General features: G+C 42.5%; 1 protein-coding gene and 3 non-coding genes across 5 annotated transcripts; 2 read left to right on the forward strand and 2 right to left on the reverse strand.

Annotated features, from left to right (window-relative positions):
* Positions 1-1,059: 1,059 nt before the first annotated feature.
* Positions 1,060-21,441, reverse strand: adissp (adipose secreted signaling protein). Of its 2 annotated transcripts, none has more exons than XM_053415909.1 (6): positions 21,175-21,441; positions 14,880-14,985; positions 8,927-9,066; positions 5,386-5,524; positions 4,300-4,425; positions 1,060-2,829 (listed from the first exon to the last, which is right to left on the reverse strand). In XM_053415909.1, the coding sequence occupies exons 2-6, from the start codon at positions 14,896-14,898 to the stop codon at positions 2,729-2,731; spliced, it is 525 nt and encodes a 174-aa protein (XP_053271884.1). In that variant the 5' UTR covers positions 14,899-14,985; positions 21,175-21,441; the 3' UTR covers positions 1,060-2,728. The 2 variants fall into 2 exon arrangements, with proteins under 2 accessions (XP_053271884.1, XP_053271885.1); XM_053415910.1 differs by lacking the exon at positions 21,175-21,441 and adding an exon at positions 17,977-18,380.
* Positions 2,917-2,987, forward strand: trnag-gcc (transfer RNA glycine (anticodon GCC)). Its single transcript has one exon. It is a non-coding gene; the product is annotated as a tRNA-Gly (tRNA).
* Positions 20,027-20,099, forward strand: trnak-cuu (transfer RNA lysine (anticodon CUU)). The gene has a single exon. It is a non-coding gene; the product is annotated as a tRNA-Lys (tRNA).
* Positions 20,780-20,853, reverse strand: trnan-guu (transfer RNA asparagine (anticodon GUU)). Its single transcript has one exon. It is a non-coding gene; the product is annotated as a tRNA-Asn (tRNA).
* Positions 21,442-21,621: the final 180 nt, after the last annotated feature.

Here is a 21,621-nt window from a genome sequence, read left to right on the forward strand (position 1 = left end):
TGCATCCACAGACAGACAGTGGTGAGTCTGTCCTCTCCTGACCGACTCCTGCTGCTGTGTCCTCCTCTTCATCCTCATCTTCATCTTCCTTAATCTAAGGCTTTAAACTGGAGTGACAGGGAAATGGAAAGTTAAAGGTAATTTGTGTAAAAGTTGCTGTTGCTGCACTTCATCAATTTCCACTTATTTATAATTCATGAGGCTGTAAAGTCTCTGTCATTTATTCTGAAAAACCTGCAGGATTTCACTGAAGTTGAATTACGACTCGTGAAATAAGTTTGAACATTTGAAGACTTCTGATTTCTAATAACTGCTTTTTGAAATATAAGTGGTTTCGTGTTTAATCCGTCTCTGAATCAAATATTTACATATAATATTTCTTACCTTTCAGACGTGGTTTTTCCTGAAGGAGACAGAAAATGTGAAATACATTTATATTTACAAAAGCTGATGAGAGACTTCAGCAGCATAATAAAAATGCTTCTCGTCCCTTCTCCCTTTGGATATTTAAGGGTTAATCTTAAAGTAAGTTGGGGTTTTTTTTTGGGGGGGGGGGGGGGGGGGGATGCGATGCTTCGACTGCAAATTAATTTCTGAAAAGCAAAGAGCAGGAAATTAATTCACACTTTATTCATCATCGCAAAAACATAAACTAAAGAATAAAGAATATGTGCAACAGAAACTTTAAATTGGGGTTATTGATGTTTTATGATAAAAACCTTTGGTGATTGATGGATTTCTGACGAATAAAGACTAAGAATAAACATCAAAAAGGTAAGAATCCATAATAATGATAATTATACTGAAGATATTAGCGTGAAATAGCAATAACAGTCGGTTTGAGTCTCAAACCAACTTATTGGATTATTAAAAATGTCTTTTCCAACCCCCTGAATGAGTCTGTGTGTAAAGTCGGCCTCTGAGCATCTAATGGAGAAACATTTAATGTCACAGAGGAGCCATGAGGAGGAAGAACATGTTGCACAGCGTGTCATGGTGTAGACTGCCCCCTGGTGGTACTGCACCGAACCCGCCGGAGCTCACAAGAAGCAACACAACTCAAAAGACAGACACATTTTTTATTCATCATTTTTTTTAAATCAAACACATCGATCACTCGCACAGGGAGCAGATATCGACACAAGTGAACCTCGACTTTAACTACAGAGCACTTCAGTTTCACACCGAGAGGGAACAGACCGGGTTCTGACCTTTAAACACGCAAGCAAACATCTAATAAACCTATGACCTCTGTACGACACCGACAGCTCACGGTCCAACACGGAGAGAAACTACACACAGTCATTTGCTTTAAGGCTGAATGCATTCGGTGGGAGAGGAGCAGAGGAAGGAGAGGGGATGAAACATGAGGAGGAGGAGGAGGAGGAGGAGGAAGATGTCAGTGGAAGCAGATCATGGCACTTGCTCAGAGATGCACACTGAGCCAAGGTGACTCTCACTGATCTGAGAGAAGCTGGTGGACGGGTTCCACGCAGGAAACACAACAAATAAACTGAAACACTTTTCTGTCCCAAGTTCTTTTTTTCTCCTCCTGCTCCAAACCGCTGCATGTGTGTGTCTGTGTGTGTGTGTGTGTGTGTGTGTGTGTGTGTGTGTGTGTGTGTGTGTGTGTGTGTGTGAGACGAGGACGAGCAGAGAGATGGTGAAACAACATCAGGCTCGAGTGAGGGAACAGGACGGAGGCGTGAGAGGCACTTATGTGTTGTTTGTGTGTGTGTGTGTGTGTTTTTCGGAAGGCTGCATGAAGTTAAACAAAATGTTGATTGGACCAGCTGCTTTCTCACAGGGAAGAAAAACCCACAAAAAATATATTGGATTAATATTATTAATACTTTCAAACGTGTATCAGGATATTCAAAATAAAACTTGCTGATCTTAATTGTGTTCCTAAGAGCACGTGGTGTATTTAAATATCAGATTTCTGTTCGACAAACTCTCCAAAACAACAGCTCTAACTATAGACGCTTTATTTTTCTTGCTTTATATTTTTGCAGGTGCAAATCTTCACATTCAGTGTTTGGGACTAAAACAAAACTTGGAAACTAAGCAGAGGTTCTCAGGGCATGTTGAGATAATGTCCGTTCAAACTTCTGACATGTGAATTCAAGCTATTACTATTATTATTATTACTATTAGTAGTAGTAGTATTATTATGAATTGCACAGTTGGATTTGACTATGAATGCAAAGTCGCCTGCAGTGCCCCCTTGTGGTGAAGCTGCAACATTACAGGCCCCAGCACTTCCTCTCAGCTCATCTCCAATTCCCTGGGATGTGCAGATGTTCTTCTTCTCGGGTTGGTGTCAATCTTTTAAAATTCATAAACAAGACTTCATGAGGGATTCATTCTTCACATCAGGAAACGAGATGCAACTAGAGAGGGAAGCTGAGGCCGCACGGATTTAAAGAGCACTGCTGCCCCCTAGAGGATCAAAGCAGATTAACAGCATGGGGGGGATGAACAGAGAGAAGAAGAGCCAACGCGTCTGTTCTGCTGCTGTCGGTGATGCGGTGGAAGCAGAGGAATGTCTTTGCATGTAAATGCTCTCAGGTCACAGGACGTCCACTTCCTGTGAGGTCCGTTGGGATGAACAAGTGTGTGTGTTTGTGTGTAGATGTGTATCGTCCTATGACGGCAGGTGACTATGTGTGTGTGTTGGTGTGTGTTTGTGTACTTCCGGTGAGAAAGGGGACCAGGAAGTGGGGGCTCAGTCGAATCCCTGCCAGTCGCTCTGTTCGGAGTCGTACTCCAGCTCCACCCCGATGCAGCGCACCCCCTCCAGCAGCATGGGGGTGCCGTGGTGACGATCTGAGGGAAGAGCCACACACATTTCCGTATGAAACCATAATTCCCTGGATCTACTTTATTATGTGTGCTTCCAAGCATTGGAAGCAAGCATTGGTGGTTCAGTGGTAGAATTCTCGCCTGCCACGCGGGAGGCCCGGGTTCGATTCCCGGCCAATGCAACTTCCTTTTATCTTTTTTTCCATAGATATGTAAACACACATATTATTAACGTTTTGACCAATTGTCGCTTTCTATTCTTTAAACTTTAATAAATATAATTTATAAATATTTAATTTAAATAAACTTAGATGTTGAAGGTTAAATTGAATTGAATGTTACTTGAGCTTTTAAATATCACAACAATTAAGACCAATAACTTCAGGAAACGTCTTTTATATGAAAACCCTGTAAACATTGTGTATTCAGAGCAGATGGTTTAACACACAGTGATCAGATCTCTGATAGTAACGGTTCAGCAGTGAATCATCCGAGGCAAATCCTAATCCCCTGATCTGGCTGCCGCAGAGGCCTCAGTTACACACAGACATCTGGACAGATGTTCAAGCTCTGCTCTGAGAGTAAAAATAAACCACACAGTGCCACTGTGCGCAAACAAACACACACACACACACACACACACAGACATGCAAACCTATAGAAACACACACGTGTACGCAGATGGAAACGCCCCGATTCAAGTGGAGAAGATGTAAATTAATTAGAGGCTCTGATTAGAGCTTTATGATGACAGACACCAGCACAACAGACCTGAAGGCGTCAGAGAGCAGGTCTGTAGTTGTCTGCAGAAGAGCTTCCAGATCTTTATTTTTTCACCAACCGAAAAACCTTTTAAACAGCTCTAAAGCAATGATGTAACAAAAGGGCTGTTTTGATTATTAAAAAACTGTGTCTAAATATATATAAAATATTCTTTAAGGGTTGTTGATGAATAACTTTTGAATCTGAGGCTAAATGCAGGCTCACCAGCAGGGGGCAGCAGTGCTCTGTTGAAGGTAAATTCAGGGCTGTCAGTTTCTCCTTTGAAACTAGAACAGGCAGAGATGACTCTTAGTCAATTAATGAAATCATTGATTGCTGAGACTCACTGCTATTTTGTTAAATCAATGTATTACTCATTCATATACGTTTCTGATTTTTGGATTCATGTGGTAGTGAATCGAGTATCTTTGGGTTTTTGGACTGTGTTTTTTCCAGAAATGAAGCAAAGAATATTCCAGACAAATGATAAGAACAACCCAAGGTGACAGAAACCATCTTTGATAAAAAATGTATTTAAAGTGTACTTTGACTTTTAAGTTGGTGCTAACCACCAGGTAGACACTCTGACTTCACTTATAAATGACATATATATGGCTACAGTATAAAATACATAAAAAGTGATGTTGTGCAATTCTTTATCCTCGACTGTGGTGCAATATTTCTGAATAAAAATGAGATCATCTTCACTTTTATTGTGAAACGCGGCCTCACCCATGACTCTGGCGTGAACCTTGACTCTGACACACACGTCCTCGTTGGTCTCGCTCAGCAGCAGCACCTCCTCACACAGAACCCCCTCCTGCTGGGCCATGTACTCACACGTCACTTTCAGACCTCCTGGAGAACACAGTGAGGATCACACAGATTAGGTTACCTCACTGTATTGATGAGTCCAGTTCAACACACAGGAACAAGTATTCTTTGTCTCTCTGTGTGCGTGTGTGTGTGTGTGTGTGACAATGACTTGAACAAGGATCAGACTGATGATCAACAGGCCACCTGCAGGCTGAAAGAATAAAATGTCAACCTGATGAATGATGAATAAATACAGCTGACTGATGTGTACACAATCACAAATACATTGAACACACGCTTAGACAAACATAGACGTGCAGCTGCCACTTTTAATATCAGCTGACACACACAAGAGACTGCAGTTTTGCAAACTATGACACAAAAGAGCACGAGTGGTTTATCAAGGCAAAGGGGAAAAAGACAAACTGCAGCAGCAAACTTTGGAAACGGTTTTAAAATGACGCAATAAATTGGACAAAGAGCCTCGAAGCAGAAGAGATAACTGACAAAGTTGTCGAGTTCATTGTTGTATTTGTTTTGCAAAGACTTTAACCTGAACCAAGCCAAAAAAACAACGATAACAATCATCCCTCTTATCATAATCGGTAGTGGGAAGAGGAAACAGAGAATCTGAGACTCGCACACATTCAAGTCTGAGGTTTCTTAGCCTTCACAGGTGCAAACAAGGAAAAACTCAGAGAGTCAGTTTGAATGATTCCTCAGAGACGGGTTGCTGAGTCAGCACTTTGAGTGAACTGTCTGATGCTGTCTTCCTCAGACCATCTGGTGCAGCCTGGAACTCTGCTGCTGAGACGCACATCCACTCAGATCCGCCCCCCACAACAAGAATCACACGCTGAACTGGTTTTTTAGATTTGCATATTAACAGTGAGTTATCGTTGCACTACCTTGGAAATATAACGTATTCTACAGTTTCACTTAATACAATTGTAGAGACTTGTAGACCAGGCCTTGTTTTCCACGTTCCTCTTGTGATCTTACCCTCTGGTGCAGGTGTGATGTCAGTGATGCGGAGGTGCGGACTGGGAACAGGCGCTGGACACACCTCCTTCCCCAGAGCTGGGACATCGGGCAGGTTGAACACTATTTCATATCGATGCTGCGTCTTCAGGAAGCCCACCTACAGTGAGGGGGAAGGAGAAGTACAGACTTAAAAACTTTTAGGAAATATAATGGCTTCTTTCTCCTTTCTATAAATGGACTAATAGGGCCGTACCATGGGGAGAGAGGGGTGGGCCCATTAAGAAGTAATGGCGAGAGAGGGATTCGTACTGTTGAAAGCTTGGCCTCAGATCGAACTCTATTAGTCCAATACAGCTCAATAAATACAGGATGAACGTTTCATGGATAAGTAACTCTCATAAACACAACGCTGCTGCGCTGAGGTTTCCTTGAAGGACTCGTCTAATTGAAATCATTACTTTTTTCTCTGGTGGTTTTAATCCCCTCGCTTCAACCAGATCTTTGATTCTTAGTCTGAGGGGAAATAAAACCTGAATTACTTTTTGGGGTTTCACTCAACTTCAGCAAAATCTTTCTGTAACACAAATCCCACGTGAAGAAGTGGGAAAGTTCAGACTTGTGTATTCTTGAGACACTTTAAACATCACATACAATTCTGACTATTTTTTTTTCAGAACACCACACAGAGGCTGTATTTATTCACTGTCCATCTTCAAATTGACGAACGCATGAGTGACGTAATCACGCTGCTTTTACTGCACACAGCACAAAACATACAATTCATTCTACCTATAAAGAAGAGTGAGACATGAGAGAGAAGCAGCAACAGAGAGGTAGAAGTCTGAGGACGTAGCTGCTTTAAATTTAACAAACAGAAAAATTCATGAGAGGATTTTCATCCCAGAGAGGAGCGAGGGAAGCCTCACAGAGGAGACTGGATGAAAAGAGAGAGGCAGCGAGGGACAGGAGGAGGAGACAGCGGGGAAGTGCAGGCGAGGAGAGATAAGCCTAAAGCCCCTCCAGCTAGAGAGCGACGGCTCCGGCCCCACACCAGCCCAGAGTGACGAGAGAAGGGGCCGAGGGAATAGTGAGGGAGCACTGCAGAGAAAAACCAATAACCGTTCTGTGAGCGCAGTCCCACACTCGTCCACACGCTGTGAACAGCCTCCGAAATGGGATTCAATAGGAAACAAAATGTGACAACTGATATGAAACACGTCATTTAATAAGCAGAGTTTCAAGTGATTCCTGTTTATGAGTCTGTAGAACTGTCAGAGAGCGACACACCCAGTTCATCTGAAACAATGGTGTAATTCTCGAAACCAGTCGAAGGGAACTACCACAGTTTATGAAGTTGTGTGTCATCTCAGTTCCCCGAGGAGGTTCATTCAGTGCATGTTCAGAGAGGAGAGGACGCTGAGTTATGTTTTGTTGCTTCCTCCGTCACTGCCTGTTCGTACAGGCTCTGTACGAACTTGTATTCTTTCGTTCTTTCTCTCTTTTCAGTTTCTCTCTCGTCATCTTGTAATTCCTTATCCGAGGATGCTCTCTAGGACAAACTGGAACAACAGTGTCACTCTATGGCTTGTCACTACAAGCACTGCTTTTTTTTTTATATATATATATATACTGCAGCTTTAAACTACAATTAAAACCCCAGAGTAGCTTCTTCACATCTCCCTGTTCTTACTGTGGACCAGAGTATCCTGCAGCCGACCACATGTAATCCGGTTACTCTTAGTAATATGATTATGGTGTGCATTTAAACCCGATACGCTTCTGCAGCGTGGTCGTGAAAACTCATAAGAACAGCCTGTTCTGCGTCACTCGTGGTAATGATCATTTCAAAAAAACGCGTGGCCTCTGTAAGCGACACGTCTGCTGCTCATTTCCATGTCCTGCCATCAGGAACAAGAGGAACCAGTATGACCCCCGTCTGTTTGTCAAAGTCTCACAACCTCCCTGAAAACTGCTATTCATACAGCTGTTGTGTGCATGCTGTGTTCCATCCCACACACTCCCACCTCATCTCTGGTCTGCTGCCCCTCCACCCGGCCGTTTCCATAGCAACATCCCCCCCCCCCCCCCCCCCCACCCACCATCAGCTCCATGATAAGCCACGACGCCGGGCTGGCAGTAGCCCGTGCCCACTCTCAAGTACACTTAAAGAGCTTTGAGAAACACACACGTACACAAAATAAAAACGGGCCGTTCTGTGACTGTGGAGCTCGCGGCCAACTTTTCAGTCTATTCACACGTGCACTTGTAAGCAGCTTGTAAGCAAATTGATTTGGCTGCGAACAGGTTCCAACCCTTGGCGAGGCTTCGTTACACCGAGCGTGTTCAGAACTTCCCTGTGGGATTCTGGTGCGATGGAGAAACTGCGGAGGAGGAAAAGGTCGACTGGAAACCGAAAGGCCCCTGGAGGTCTTTATTCAGCGTCAGCACATCGAGTTCTTCTCCTGGCAAAGATTTAACTGCTCAAACTAATTTCAGTTCCTGAAAACAGTTTGCTGAGTCACATATATGGATTGTAAATACACTAAATATACCAAATAAATGTACCTTTAAACATGCAGGCCTGATAAATAAACTATAGAAAAGGAATGAGAGTCCTTGGTTAAATTGACAAGCTAAAGTGAGCAGGTTCAGTTTACTCAACGACAGTGAAAGGGAAACAACATGAGTCCTTGTGTTATGTTGATATAAAAGATTCTAGGACGCACTTTATCGTCAGGTAAGACATCTTTTCAGAATTGGCTCAGAATATGTGAGCTGCTGCGGGTGCACTTTATGTTCCGTGCACGACACTCGGACAGAAAGAAATCCAAGGTCTGTTAGATAAATCATGAAGTGGCTCCTCTGCCTGGTGCATAAAATCCTCTCAAACTTTTACATCAGCTCTCGAGTTGTTCTACCTCCTCTATGTTAAAAATGGATAATCAGAGAGAGTTTTTCCACAGGCTCTGATTTCTACAGTTTATGAGGTTATGGAGCCTTTGGCACCTGCAGCTCCTGAGCTGAGCACCTCCGGGGGTTTCACAGCCGACAGATGAGAAGTCTGATATCATTGTTTTGGGCCTTTATTGCCGACAGAGGAGATTAACAGTGATGAGAAAAGACTTTAATCTCCTCCTGGATGTTTCGCAGATAAAAAACCGAGACTGACACACTGGATCCCAGAGTTACCTTCTAATGTTATATCCACCACTTACAAAGACTGTAACTATGACCAGTAGCAAGTCAGTGGTAATGTGTTTACCTGTGTCACATGGTTTAACACACACCGCCGGCACACAAACGATTACAGAGCTCGCCCAACAACACCTCCATCAGTGTGTTTTATATTTACAGACTCTCTTGGTTCATTTTCACCTTCAATTGATCATCATTTACTAAATGAACATCTTGCTTTAGTGCAGAAGACTCCAAACTGCAGATTGAGACATAAACTCTTTAGGAAAATGTTTACAGACGTTATAAATCAAGGGAGAAGTTTCAGGGAAAAGCCAGAAACTGGTCTCATTCATGTGTGAGGCTGTTTCAAGGTCAAACCCACCTTGACCATGAAGTTGCCGTCGTCCTCTGGAGTCACCATGACCACGGAGTCGTGCAGCTTTTCGTCGAAGTGGACATGAGACGGGGCTCCAGCGGCGGGGGCCACCTCTGAGAAGCGCACGCCTCCCGACTTCGCACAACCTGAGAGAGAGGGAAGAGGTCAGAGGTCAGACTTGGACACACGGGCACTCACACTCACTTCTCTACACTACACTCACTACAGGGAGAGAGGACGACGTGTCAAACCACTGAGTCCACTCCTTTAAGTGACTTAATGGAGTGTACATGCAGCAGAGCACTTTACATCACTCCAACCTGCTGCTGGAGAGTGAACTGAACACACGACTTATAGTGTTCGATGCTTTCATCGTGGGAACATCGCTGAACGACAGGCAGCGGGAGAAAGAGAGGATGAGACAGGGACAGTGAGGCAGCAGGTGAGGAAGAGGAGAAGAGTCAAGTAGATCTACAGCTACACGAGTACTGAATGGTTTCCTCTCTGACCCTCCACCAGGTTTAATGGTATTTGGTTTATACATATTCTATAGAGACCATGTTCAGTGTGGACGTGGCTTTTCCCTGAACATGAACACATCTCAGTCAGAGAAGCAACAACTAAAAGGACGTAGATGTGAATTCAAATTGCGTGTTTTCCTTTTTGGAAGATGATTATGTATTTAAAATCACAGATAGACGTTAATATCTGCTATTTTGTCCATTGGTAATCAGCAACACAGGCTTCAGAACAATGCTCGAGGGCGGACATCATGGCTGCTGATTGGAGGAGCAACCTCTGAAGAAAGGAGTATAATTATAGCAACATACAACTAATAACACACACACACACACACACACACACACACACACACACACACACACACACACACACACACACACACACACACACACACACACACACACACACACACACACACACACACACACACACACACACACACACACACACACACACACACACACACACACACACACACACACACAATCGTCCAAAGAGTTTCCATGAGAAATGACCTTTAGATTCAGAGGATCAAGAAGGTCCAGTGGCCACAACCTTCTATTAATAGAAAATTAAACATTTCAAAAGTATTGTGAGTGGAGCAGAGGTCCAGTATTTCACTGTGTTCTTTCAATCAATCAATAAATCAATCAAATTGTATTTGTATAGCCCATATTCACAGATTACATTTTGTCTCATGGGGCTTTAACAGGTTGTGACATCCTCTGTCCTTAACCCTCAGCAAGAGTAAGGAAAAACTACTAAAAACCCTTAAAAATACGTGGAAACCTCAGAGAGAGCCACATTGTTTTCCTATCTGTTCTGCTTCCCACTCCTCTGAGGTCCAGAGAACGATCCTCACTAACCAGACCCGACGCCCTTCCAGCTGAAATACAGACAAACTGTCTGTTGTCTCAGAGAACGATCATTTTTTTGGAGGAGTGGGTTTATTTGGAGAACAAGCTTCTGCTCTCTCACACTGTGCCGGAGAACAATAAATATCAGCATGTCTCAGCGTCATCGGAGAACAGTCAAAACCTAAAGGGAAATAATATGCTCAGCTTGAGAGCCTGAGTCTCTTTAACACCATTATATTGACACAGAGGCTCCACAGAGACAAGGAGGCATTGAGGACTGTGTGAGGTTATATTACCTGGGAGAGGAAAGTTGGTTAGAACACTGGGTTTTTCGTTCAGTAGAAGATATCCTGAATGACATAAAGGGGTTGGTTTACTGGTTCTATGATTGTTGAGGTGTCTGCAAAAATTTCCTCAACACAGGATCCATCTCTGGAACCAGAAAATAAGATATAAATTTGACTTTCTCCATTTGATGAAGTCGGAGTCGTCTGTATGAATTATTCAGCCGACAGAAGCGGAGCCTGATCATAATCAAACATTCATCTTGAAGATCAAACCGATAAAAACCCGATGAACTAATTATTCCCAGCAACAGCTCGTATATTCTGGGAGTGTGATTAAATTAAACATGTATTACTCTTAACTGGAAAGCAGGAGAACGATATACGCAGGTTGAATTATATAGAACTAATCACACTCCAGTGTCTATATGCTCCACATGTCTAGGTACATTGTGGTTAATAATAAGGACACAATCCTGTAGTGCATAATTTCTCCAGCCCTTTTAAATGAACTCATATATGTCCCTGCATTATAAGAAGCACAGGCCACGTGGGCGCAGTTCCATTAAACTTATATTCAGACTCATATTAGAGATTAGAAATCCTTCGCCATCAGCAATGTGGGTCACAATAATGAGTTCAGGAGTTACATCACGTTCCATATGTGCAGGATCACGGGGCAGGAAATAGAAAGTGGGACTGAGGAATGCAACTTGCAGTCTGAAGCGCAGAACACTTTCAAGAATCCACAAAATCCATTAATCAAAGCTCTAGATATGAGATGTTAGATGTGAAGCAACTTAAAACTGAATTTATTACAGTGCAAATCTCTTCCATCACAGATCAATGATAACTGAGTCTTCTTATCTGATTATGAGCTTCATTTAAATTGGCTCCGAGTGGAAGAGATAGAATTTAAGAGCATCTCTAAACACCACGAGAGGAAGAATTTAAAATCAAACATAAAAAAGAAATATTCAAAGATGTGCCACACAACCACAGCGTCCATGATTTGATTCTGGTCAAGGACCTTTGGTGCATGTGCACTTCCTGTCTTGTCTTTTCAAATCAAATAAAGAAAGGAAAGCTTATATAAGGGTGTGTTCGTCCCTCTCAAGAGGAAAAACTCTATATGCAGTCTTAAAGCTTGAAGGTAACGATTTGATCACAGGAACTAATAATTATAAATTTGTAAAGCACCTTTCAACACACCCGAGGACGCTTCCCCGTGTGTCACTGGGGACAAAAGAGAAAAGACCTGTTATTTCAAGTTACGACTCTCAGGACTATAAGAGGCTCTTTACGTGAAGCAGAGAAGTTCACACAATGGCGCTCGGTGACGATAATTACATTCACTTGGCGAACACCAGGCTGGATAATGACAGGCTTTGTGAGGCAGTCTATCAGAGGCTGGAGTAGAAAGGGGACATTATACCATATGAAGAGATGAGACGTACGTTTGTAATGAATCCACGATTAAAGGGAAAATCATCAGAAGCATGAACTGAACGACTCAGCTTGGGTCCCTCACAAGGGAGAAACATCTCGATGGCAACGATGGTGTGTTTATATCTTCAGAACAAGAACTGCAAGCTGACGTGTCTCAACACATTCTGTAGAACCAAGGTGTTGCTGCTCTTTTGATTTCTGCATGTGTCCATTTTCAGGAATCATACCGATACCAATGTGCATAAAGCTTAGCAGAGTTTAAAGTCTTAATTTTAACAATAACATAACACAAATTCACTATGCAACTAATAACCCGTTGCTCTGGAAGTTGAGCTTTCTCAGTCATCTTCTTTTGATTTGTCACATTTTAAATGTTTACTGCAAAAGAATGTTATGACCCACTTTTACCTTTACAATGGCTTTATCTATTTTTCTTATCTGAAGTGGACGTTGGTTTTCCTAACAGTTAAACTTCCTTTTACAAGTTTTGCTTTCAACCTTATCTCAAATGTTCATCGACAATAAAAAAAAGTGTCACAGTTTTATTTGTTCATGTTATGAAGATGGACGACGTATTATCCAGAACTGAAGACAAAATATCCGGGATTAGAAAACTCCCATTCCTGCATTGTCAGGGTTGCATCCTTATTTTTTCAATATTCTCTAATCACTGACTTTTGCTCTTTTACTTTCTATTTGTATTATGTGTGTACTCTCTCACTCACATACAAACACATACACACACAGGTACACACAGCCAGTATCACAGCTGTACAGCAGAGACTCTGGTCCAACCCTTTGTGTCGGGGCTCATTATCACAATACACCGCTCTGTGGCCTTTTAGTTGCCTTTGATAATCCCAGACAGAGCAAGGACACACACCCAGACTCACCCTCACAGTGGCTGCAGACCCACAAACAGACGGATGCATGTGCACGTGCAAATTAACGTGCACACACACACACACACACACACGCACACCCTCCTGAACTGGCTTATTTCAGATTAATCTGTCTGTTTCCGTCCCACCGCTAATCTATTTGTGAGTGTCTCTGCTTTAGCTCTGCTGAAAATGACAGTTTTATGTCAGTTTAAAAGCATTTTTCTCACTGAACTCTTGAAAAAAAAAAAAATCTCTGTTTTCTGTTTGTGCAGAAAATATGAAACACGTGGTTCCAAGAAATTATTGACCACAGATTGACTGGAGTTCGATCAATACAGCGTTTGCAGCTGAACTTGTTTTACTCCTCTCTCAGCTGTGCCATCATGTGACAGCTTCACCAAAAAATACATTCTCCTGAAATGTTCCAAAGGATGAAAGGAGACGTGCACGTGGAAGACGACAATGAAGACGTCAACAGGACAATGACATTTAAGAGCTTTTGTTCATACGGGCTGTTCTGTAAACAACAACACCAGACGAGACAGTCCATGTTTGCTCTATGAGAGTTGACGTCAATTTGTCAGTATTTTCGAAAAACCTTTCCACGTTCACATGCCAAAAAATAAGGGTTTTCAAAAAGCTTAAAAATGTGTTTGGGTTTTCCACAGCAACACGTGCCTCCCTCTCCCCGTGAACAAATAAAGCCTCAGACACTCTTCCTGTGACATTTCATTCCTCCTGAGACACAAGAAAATACAGTTTCTTAAAAATGCCATCAACAGGAAGTCAATACAGAGGCTCCCTTTGAGACAGCCTTCATTCGGTGACCTTATCAAAAAGGACAAAGGCCTGAGGAGACCACAAGCAGCCTTCACTCCACCGGGTAACAGAGGCGACTTATTCATACATATGATTAGGGCTGGTGGTCTCTTGCCTGCCTCCTTTACAGCTTTTGAGGAATTAAATTTGCTTACCTCAACAACAACAACAACAAAACGTCATAAAGCAGCTGATATTGACTGGGCACCACTTACACTGTTTTCCCAAGAAACCCGACTGACTGAAGTATTGATCGTGAATTTTAAATTAACCGAGCTACCTTCCAGGAAATCCTCCAACTCGTCTCACTGGTGAAAAGGTTAAGTTGAGGTTCTCTGATAAATGATACCAGTTGTTTTTGCTCTTTCAGTGGATCCCTCCAGAGAAACACTGGACAAAGATTAAGGAAGTCTAATTCATCCACAGCAGATTATAGGATAGAGCCTCAAACATCACAATCACCTCCTGGATCTGTAAAAGAGCTTATATGTGATGGAACTGATCCGTCCCGTTCAGAGGAATGTAACATACCCTGTACGTCATGCACCTGGAAACTTTTTATGTATTCCTGTAAATCACTGGTATCAAAACACAATACAACTCAGGATATTAAAGTGTAGTTGATCCTGGACTTTCAGATCACATGTCAGGAGATGTGATGAAAGAATTAAGAGGAGACTGAAGGTCTAAGGGAAATCAGATCTGGGCTTAACAGCTTCCTCTCCGGGGGTCAAGACTTTGAACTCAGGGAAAATGTGCTGAACATGGGGTCAGAAAAGCTCCAGAAAAATGTCCAGAGCAACTTACTCGGACGTTTGTTCTCACATAAACATCCTGTGTAAAATTTCAGGAAAATGTCCAGTTCAGCGCAGGTCTGAAAGCAGCTTTAAGTCCATTGGTGCAACCGTTTTTCTAGCCTGTGGGCAACAGCTCTGAATTATTTAAGACAAACACAGACCACTTGATCCTGACACACACACATTTTAATCCTGGGTCAGTCTTGGCTATCTTCACCCTGAACAATGAGTCGTGTCTCAAAGGGTTTCCTCTGCTTCCCAAATGCCCAAATGTTTATTAGAGCATTTAAGTTAGTGAACGTCACAGTAATTGCAACAAGCACCGAATATAATAATGTAATACTCACTCTTCTTTGCAGCGGCCATGTCAGGGGAATGGCTCCGGTACAGACACACTTGGACGCACACTGTCACAGCCCAGTCATCTCAGCAGCGCGACCTCCGAAACGACCCCTGCAAAACAAAGTTAGGATCGAGAGGACGATGAGGAGAGATGCGTTTAGCACCGGACGAGCGAGGAGGGACAGATCGAACACAATGGGCAATAATTAAATCAACGGAGGAGCAGGAGAAAACAGGGAAGGAGGTGAATGTTTAATGTGAGAGAGAGAAATAAACCGCTCGCCACACAGTAAGCTCTCCACTGGGTGTTTTCACTTTCTAAATCCACGACCCCAGGTTTGCATGTACTTCAGCTGAGAGGGCAGCTGTGCTGTAACGGTCGAGCCGCGAGCAGCAGAGACTCCCGACAGAGACTTCAATTAAAGGAAAAACAACAAAACAGTCTAAGAGGATTATCCAGGGGCTGAAGCTGCGGCTCGTGGGCTTCGCACAGATGGAGAACGTTCATCACATCTCTGGGAGGTGCTTCGTATAAATATGGACGTATAGAAAACACTCAGAATATTTGTGTGCGGTGCAGTTGCATGACAACAATGTATTGGCAGCAGATAAGTGAAAGAGACAGTTCGGGTCGATTTAATCTACTGTGGAGATAATAAAGCAAGAGAGCACTGTTGCTTTCAGGCTTTACTGTCGTTACACAACACGCTCACTCTGACAAGTTTCTCCAAAGCTTTGACTTTATATAATTTTTAAAAACCAAGGGGAAAATGTTACATGACCTCAAATTACTCAGCACATTTTAAAGCTCCCGAACTTTCAAAGAGCACACACACACGGTGTTGTTTTGGTCTCGGATGTGATGAATGATGACAAGGACGTTTTCTTTTGTGGAAAGAACATTTTGTAAAGATTTTTGATTGGGTTATTCAATCATGACTTCTTTTTTTTTTTATAAAGTATTCCATAATATCCTTTTGGTTTCTGGACAAGTTGTAATAACCGACCCTCTCGTCCAGAGCCACCACAATTAACTATATTATAAACTACTATATAAATTAATGTTTTTCAATGTCTTTGAACACAACACCAGGAGGGGAACATATCTAGGCAGCCAATTTTTGACGGATAAATTGAAGTATCAGTAGTCTCCACTGGGAGGAAAACAAATAACACAGCAACAACACAAACAAACAAGACCATCAGATTACCGAAACAGCACTGTTAAGATTTACCAATGACTTTCTCATGGCCTCAGATCCTAGATCTATCTCTATATTTGTCCTGCTGGATCTTAGCGCCACATGTGACACCGTAGATCATAAGGTTCTGTTACAGAGACTGGAACGACATGTGGGGATTAAAGGAACAGTACAAGACTGGTTTAAATCCAACTCATCTTCCAATTACAGTAACAATGACTCGTCCATCCACACAACAGTGAGTCATGGAGGTCCAAAAGGTTTTGTATACTAATACTAATTGCTTCCTTAAGGCAGATGACACCCAGTTGTACTTATGAAGCCCGATATATCCAATCACCACTTCAGGAATGTCTTAATGACACTATGGCCTGGTTGACCCAATACTTAATTCTCCAAATTCAGAGGTTTCTTCTAGTTAATGAGGAACCTTTTCTCTCCACAGTCGCCACAGTGCTTGCTCAGTTGGTTCCTCCATAATTTTAAAGTCTAAACTTCACTATGTAAAGTGCCTTGAGATAATGTGTGTTATGATTTGGCCCTTAACAAAGACAACGATGTCCTTTATGTATTCTGTCATTTACCTACTTCTTTAGTCCCAGGCCTGATAAGAAATCTTATTCCAATCCAAACATAGGAAAAATCAGATTGGACAGGTCATGGAAAGTCAAACTGTGCCGAGTCTGCTGTTCAAATTCAGGTGATACTTTTCTTTGAGGGCATTTCTGATAAATGTTTTACTTTCAAAGATTTTCAAACAGGAACCTCCCACATCTGTGAGGCCGGTGACCCCTGGACACACTTGTGTGATTCGTATGGGAACACATACGCAGCAAACATAGTTTGGCTCTGGAACACAGGAAGGGAAGGAGTCTCACTTTATGGACGAGGAAACTCACAATGAAACATCCAGTGAGAATAGTTTGGAATCAGAGGCTGATCCGTTTTTAGCAGTGTGAAATATCAGAGCTGTTTCCACATTAATGGGTCGCTATGATTAGAAAACCACCGATGGGATTTGAATGTGCTCACACCCATCTGTGAGAGCGGTGGTGGGACACGTACAGAACATCTTACTGGTGGGAAGAATAACTGTCTTGTATGAATCCTGTTACCAGTAGCTCTCCCTGTGCTCTGTGCCACAGCTCACAAATTAAAATGGGAGAAGTCCCGGGGGACTAGCAACAGGTACTCGTGCCCGGCTTGTGAAAAGTGATTTTCTGTGTGAAACAGGAACCAATGGGAGTGAGAGGAAACTCAACGGTCACCACGAAGCAAACATTACATCACTGCAGCGTTAACCCAGTACAGTATAACTTTACCAGTATGTATTTATTGTAGCAGATAATAAGCTGTGGGCTCTTTGTTACCACGGATGAAGCAAATACCTGATTAGCAGATTGACAGAAAATGTAATAGCCACGATCGTCTGGATCCATTAATTCACTGACATCATCATAATCAACACTAACATGGGTTTATGATTTATACTGCTGTCAACCACCAGGGGACGATAGACACGTTTCGGCGTCCAGGTTTATATACAGTCTATAAACATAACATTTAACAGTTTGTTGACAATAATTAATATAATATTAATAATATTGAAAATGACGAATAATGACAAGTTATCTCCAGTGGTGTCAAAGTGCAGTGTTGCAATATTTCCATGGATATAGCTCAATAAAAATGAAAATACTCTTCACTCTACACAAATTTGAGTAAAATATTTGTGTAACTGTATTTAGTTGACTTTCCGCCGCTGGATAAACATAAATTAAAAGTGACATTATTACCATTAAAGATTAAAAAAAAGAGTAAACACAGCACGAGCAGCTGACTCTGTCCCGAAAAAGTTGCCAAACGTCAAATCTCCATTTCTCTGTTGTGTTGTTCTTACCTTTGTTCCTTCAGGGCAGGCGAGAGTCCTACGTGTAGAGACGATACAAACACTGCTCCTCTGTGTGTCTGTGTCTGTGTGTGTCTGTGTCTGTGTCTGTGTGTGTGTGTGTGTGTGGACAGCAACAACACCAGCAGCTCACTACACGACCACACACTCCCTCTGCCTCACATATACACTCTGCCTGCTCCTCCACTTCCGCATTCGGTCACGTGGTTTGCCCGCGCGTCCCCTCCTTGTTATTTTTACAACCTGTTTTATTTATGATGATTAAATTTAATAAATGTTTCTGCAGGATCGTCCCTCTGGGTTCTGAGCACATCGACGCCGACAAACAGCGGCTGATCTCAGTGAAGCTCCAGCTCCACACACCGGTGCTGTTATTATTGTTGGGATGTGACGCCACCTAGCTGTGAATTGTGCGTATTGAAGATTTTATAAAAACTTTTCTCAGGCCTCGGTAATACTTCAGAAACACTTTATTTTAAACTAACACACTTTGCCTTGTATGTGAATTGTTGTATTTGCTTAATTGGATGATCTGAATTCTACTGTACAATCAAATAGTTAGTTTGTTATTAATAAGTTAGCTATTGGTTAGTAAGTTAGTTAGTTATAAGTTTGTTAGTAAGTTATGCTTTACCCAGATTCAAAAGGTCATAACAGTTATAAAAATAACATGAATAAATGACAGGATACAGCAAAAAATATAGTAAACAATCATCACAAGTGTTATAAAAAACACTTAAAGACATTTTCCCATAATATAACACAATAAAACACAATAAACACATTATAACCCAATACAACTCAATGTAACATAACATAACACAATAAAACACAATGTAACACAACGTCACAGAAAGTTTTATAACGTTTTTTACCCAGCAGCCCACGGTCTCCCTCCGCTGCTGCTAATGGACGCAGGATGAAGAAAGTAGACCCTATTTGTGTCTCACTTCTAGGACATATAACTTTCTCCAAATGTCTCCTAAAGATCTAAAGTGTCCATCAACTGAAAGACGGTTGGTTTTCAGCACGTTAAAACGCGTGTTATCTCGTGTATTAGATCCGTGCGCACCTGGAGGCGGCGGGACGCAGCACCACCCGGCGGAGGAGCGAGGATTCAGCCGCTGGACGTCGAGGAGCGTGTCCCCGGTGAGAATGAGACTGATGTCAGATCTGATTTGGAGGACTCGTCTCGAGGACAAAAGACACAGGTTTGTGTCTTCAGGACTTTTGTTTTTGACTAACACACGTGTCGAGGGAAAAGAGCTGAAATGTGCGAATGTTAACGCAGCGAGCGGCTTTAGCTTCAAACTGGAACTGATCACGTGTCAAATGGTGACAACTGACGCACCAATTAATATAAATTAAAACTCCGAGTGTCATTGTGACGCTTTTATTTGCGTGTTTTGTGTTAATTGTGTTTTGTTAACGACTGATTGGCCGAAAATGGAGGAAGAGTGAGAAGCTAAACTTAGCTAGCTTAAGTTCTGGTTCACCCACAGGGGAGGCTGAGCTGAGGGGTGTTCGGCTGCAACATGCAACTTCACCACTAGATGTCACTAAATCGTACACACTGAACCTCTAACGCCATAAATGCCATCACATTTCGTTTTGTGTTTTGTCAAAAGCTGATTTGCAGTGAATGGAGGTAAAGTGAGAAGCTAAACCTGAAACTTAAAACTTAAACTTTGAATGTGGTCCATGTCCCAACTACTAACATGGAGCAGGTGAAGTTTATGACCTATACCTCAGCCAGCCACCAGGGGCCGATTGAGGTCAGTGAGCTTTACTTATGAGGAGCTCTCATGCTATTCATACTTACTGTCTTATGAATACCCTTAATCAAAACTCATGCATACTTAACCCGATCTCCTGGGCCTTTGCTGCATAGTTATACATTATTGAAATAACGTAACCTTACCCTTGTAAAATTTTAAAGGTTTATAGGTTAGATTTTTAGGTCAAATGTGATATCTTCTAATAACTCAGTAGTCAGAACTGCTGTGGTGTATATAATGTCTCTTGTCTTGGATGGATCCCAGCCCGGCTAGCTCAGTCGGTAGAGCATGAGACTCTTAATCTCAGGGTCGTGGGTTCGAGCCCCACGTTGGGCGCACAATCTTTTTCTTTTGTGTCGGTTAGGACCTGACAGGCTTCCTGCTGTGAGAATATCCTTCATTTGTAAGAAAGTAATTTAAAATGTTATTTATTACTGAATGACAGTAAATAAACATCGTTCCCTACTATTGTAATTTCCGGTACTGTTGCTATGTGTCTGCCGCTCACACCATTTGGCTGCTGCCCCCGTTTTATTTTGAAAACTCTTGGGCTCGATAGAGTATGGACGGGTAAAACTAAGACATTTGAAAAACAATGACGCAGTCAATCGCATTTTTCAGTCATGACTTGACTCACAGTGGTGAAGGCAAAACGTTGTAAACACTTTCTTGACAGTAACGGTTCCTTCTATTTGGTCCGGTCTTAATTTGAACCTTTATTGATTCTCGTTCGTATAATTTACTGAAAGTCAGCAACCAACTGCAAAGTAGAAAAGCTTCTTGTTTACACTGGCATGGACATTCTTAGTGTACTCAAATGACGCTTTGACCTGCAACCGATTCATTATGAAAGGTAAAGTACAGACTGAAAGACAAGTTCATGTGCGAGAAAGAGAACTGCATAGCATTCTACTTACGAGTACACAGACACAGATCTGTCTCTCTGTATTGACGGGTACAATCCAACGTGTTTTAAATACGAGTACTATTTATGTAAGTTTAATGGAAAAGGCTATCGTCCCTGGGTGGGCTTGAACCACCAACCTTTCGGTTAACAGCCGAACGCGCTAACCAATTGCGCCACAGAGACGGGTTGAGCATACTTTTGGTATGCACAAAGTTATAATCAGTTTAGTATGTAAGTAAATATAAACGATACAAATGCCATAGAAACTATGTACACAGTGTACACATGCTTGAGAACAGTGTGAGTATAATTACAGTGGAACGTATTGCACAGGCAGAATGACCTTTGCTCAGTTAAAAAGGGAAATCTGAGTCCACCTTCAGAAATCCAACTCCCTTTCTTAACCTGTCCCTCCGTTGATCTAGAGGAAGTTACACTGGCACCAGTCCACAAAGTCCTGTGGACTGGGGTCAGTTCTCTGTATATCCGAGCTGTGGTACTCACCCCAGCATCAGGCTCATAACATAGACATGCTCCACTATCCTGCACAGCTGGTCAGCGCAGGTTTGAGGAGCTGGAGCTGATCCTGTCAGGACCTGCTGTCTGTCTCGCCTTGATCCTCCTGAAAAAATGTCTCCCCTCGGTTGTTGTGAGGGACCGAGTGGACCAGGGGGGGGATGTGTCCTCGGTGGAGGGGGAGGGGTGGATGGGCTAGTGGTGAAGGTGGTGAGGGTAACTGACTGCTGAGGGAAGGCGGCTGTTGGAGGGGTGGGGCAGTACTATTGGGTTGCAGATAAGGTTCTGATTATTTGCCAACTTCTGGTCCCCTGCAGAAACAAGCCCTGCTCCATATATAAACATCGGACCTCAGTAAACAGCCGCCCCCATCTCTTTCAAAAGAGGATCTGATCTGCAACAGGCCAGCCACCTCAAACGGGACAAGAGCAAACA

This window comes from Pleuronectes platessa, chromosome 23 (genome assembly GCF_947347685.1).
Source record: "Pleuronectes platessa chromosome 23, fPlePla1.1, whole genome shotgun sequence".
NCBI classification, from domain to species: Eukaryota; Metazoa; Chordata; class Actinopteri; order Pleuronectiformes; family Pleuronectidae; genus Pleuronectes; species Pleuronectes platessa.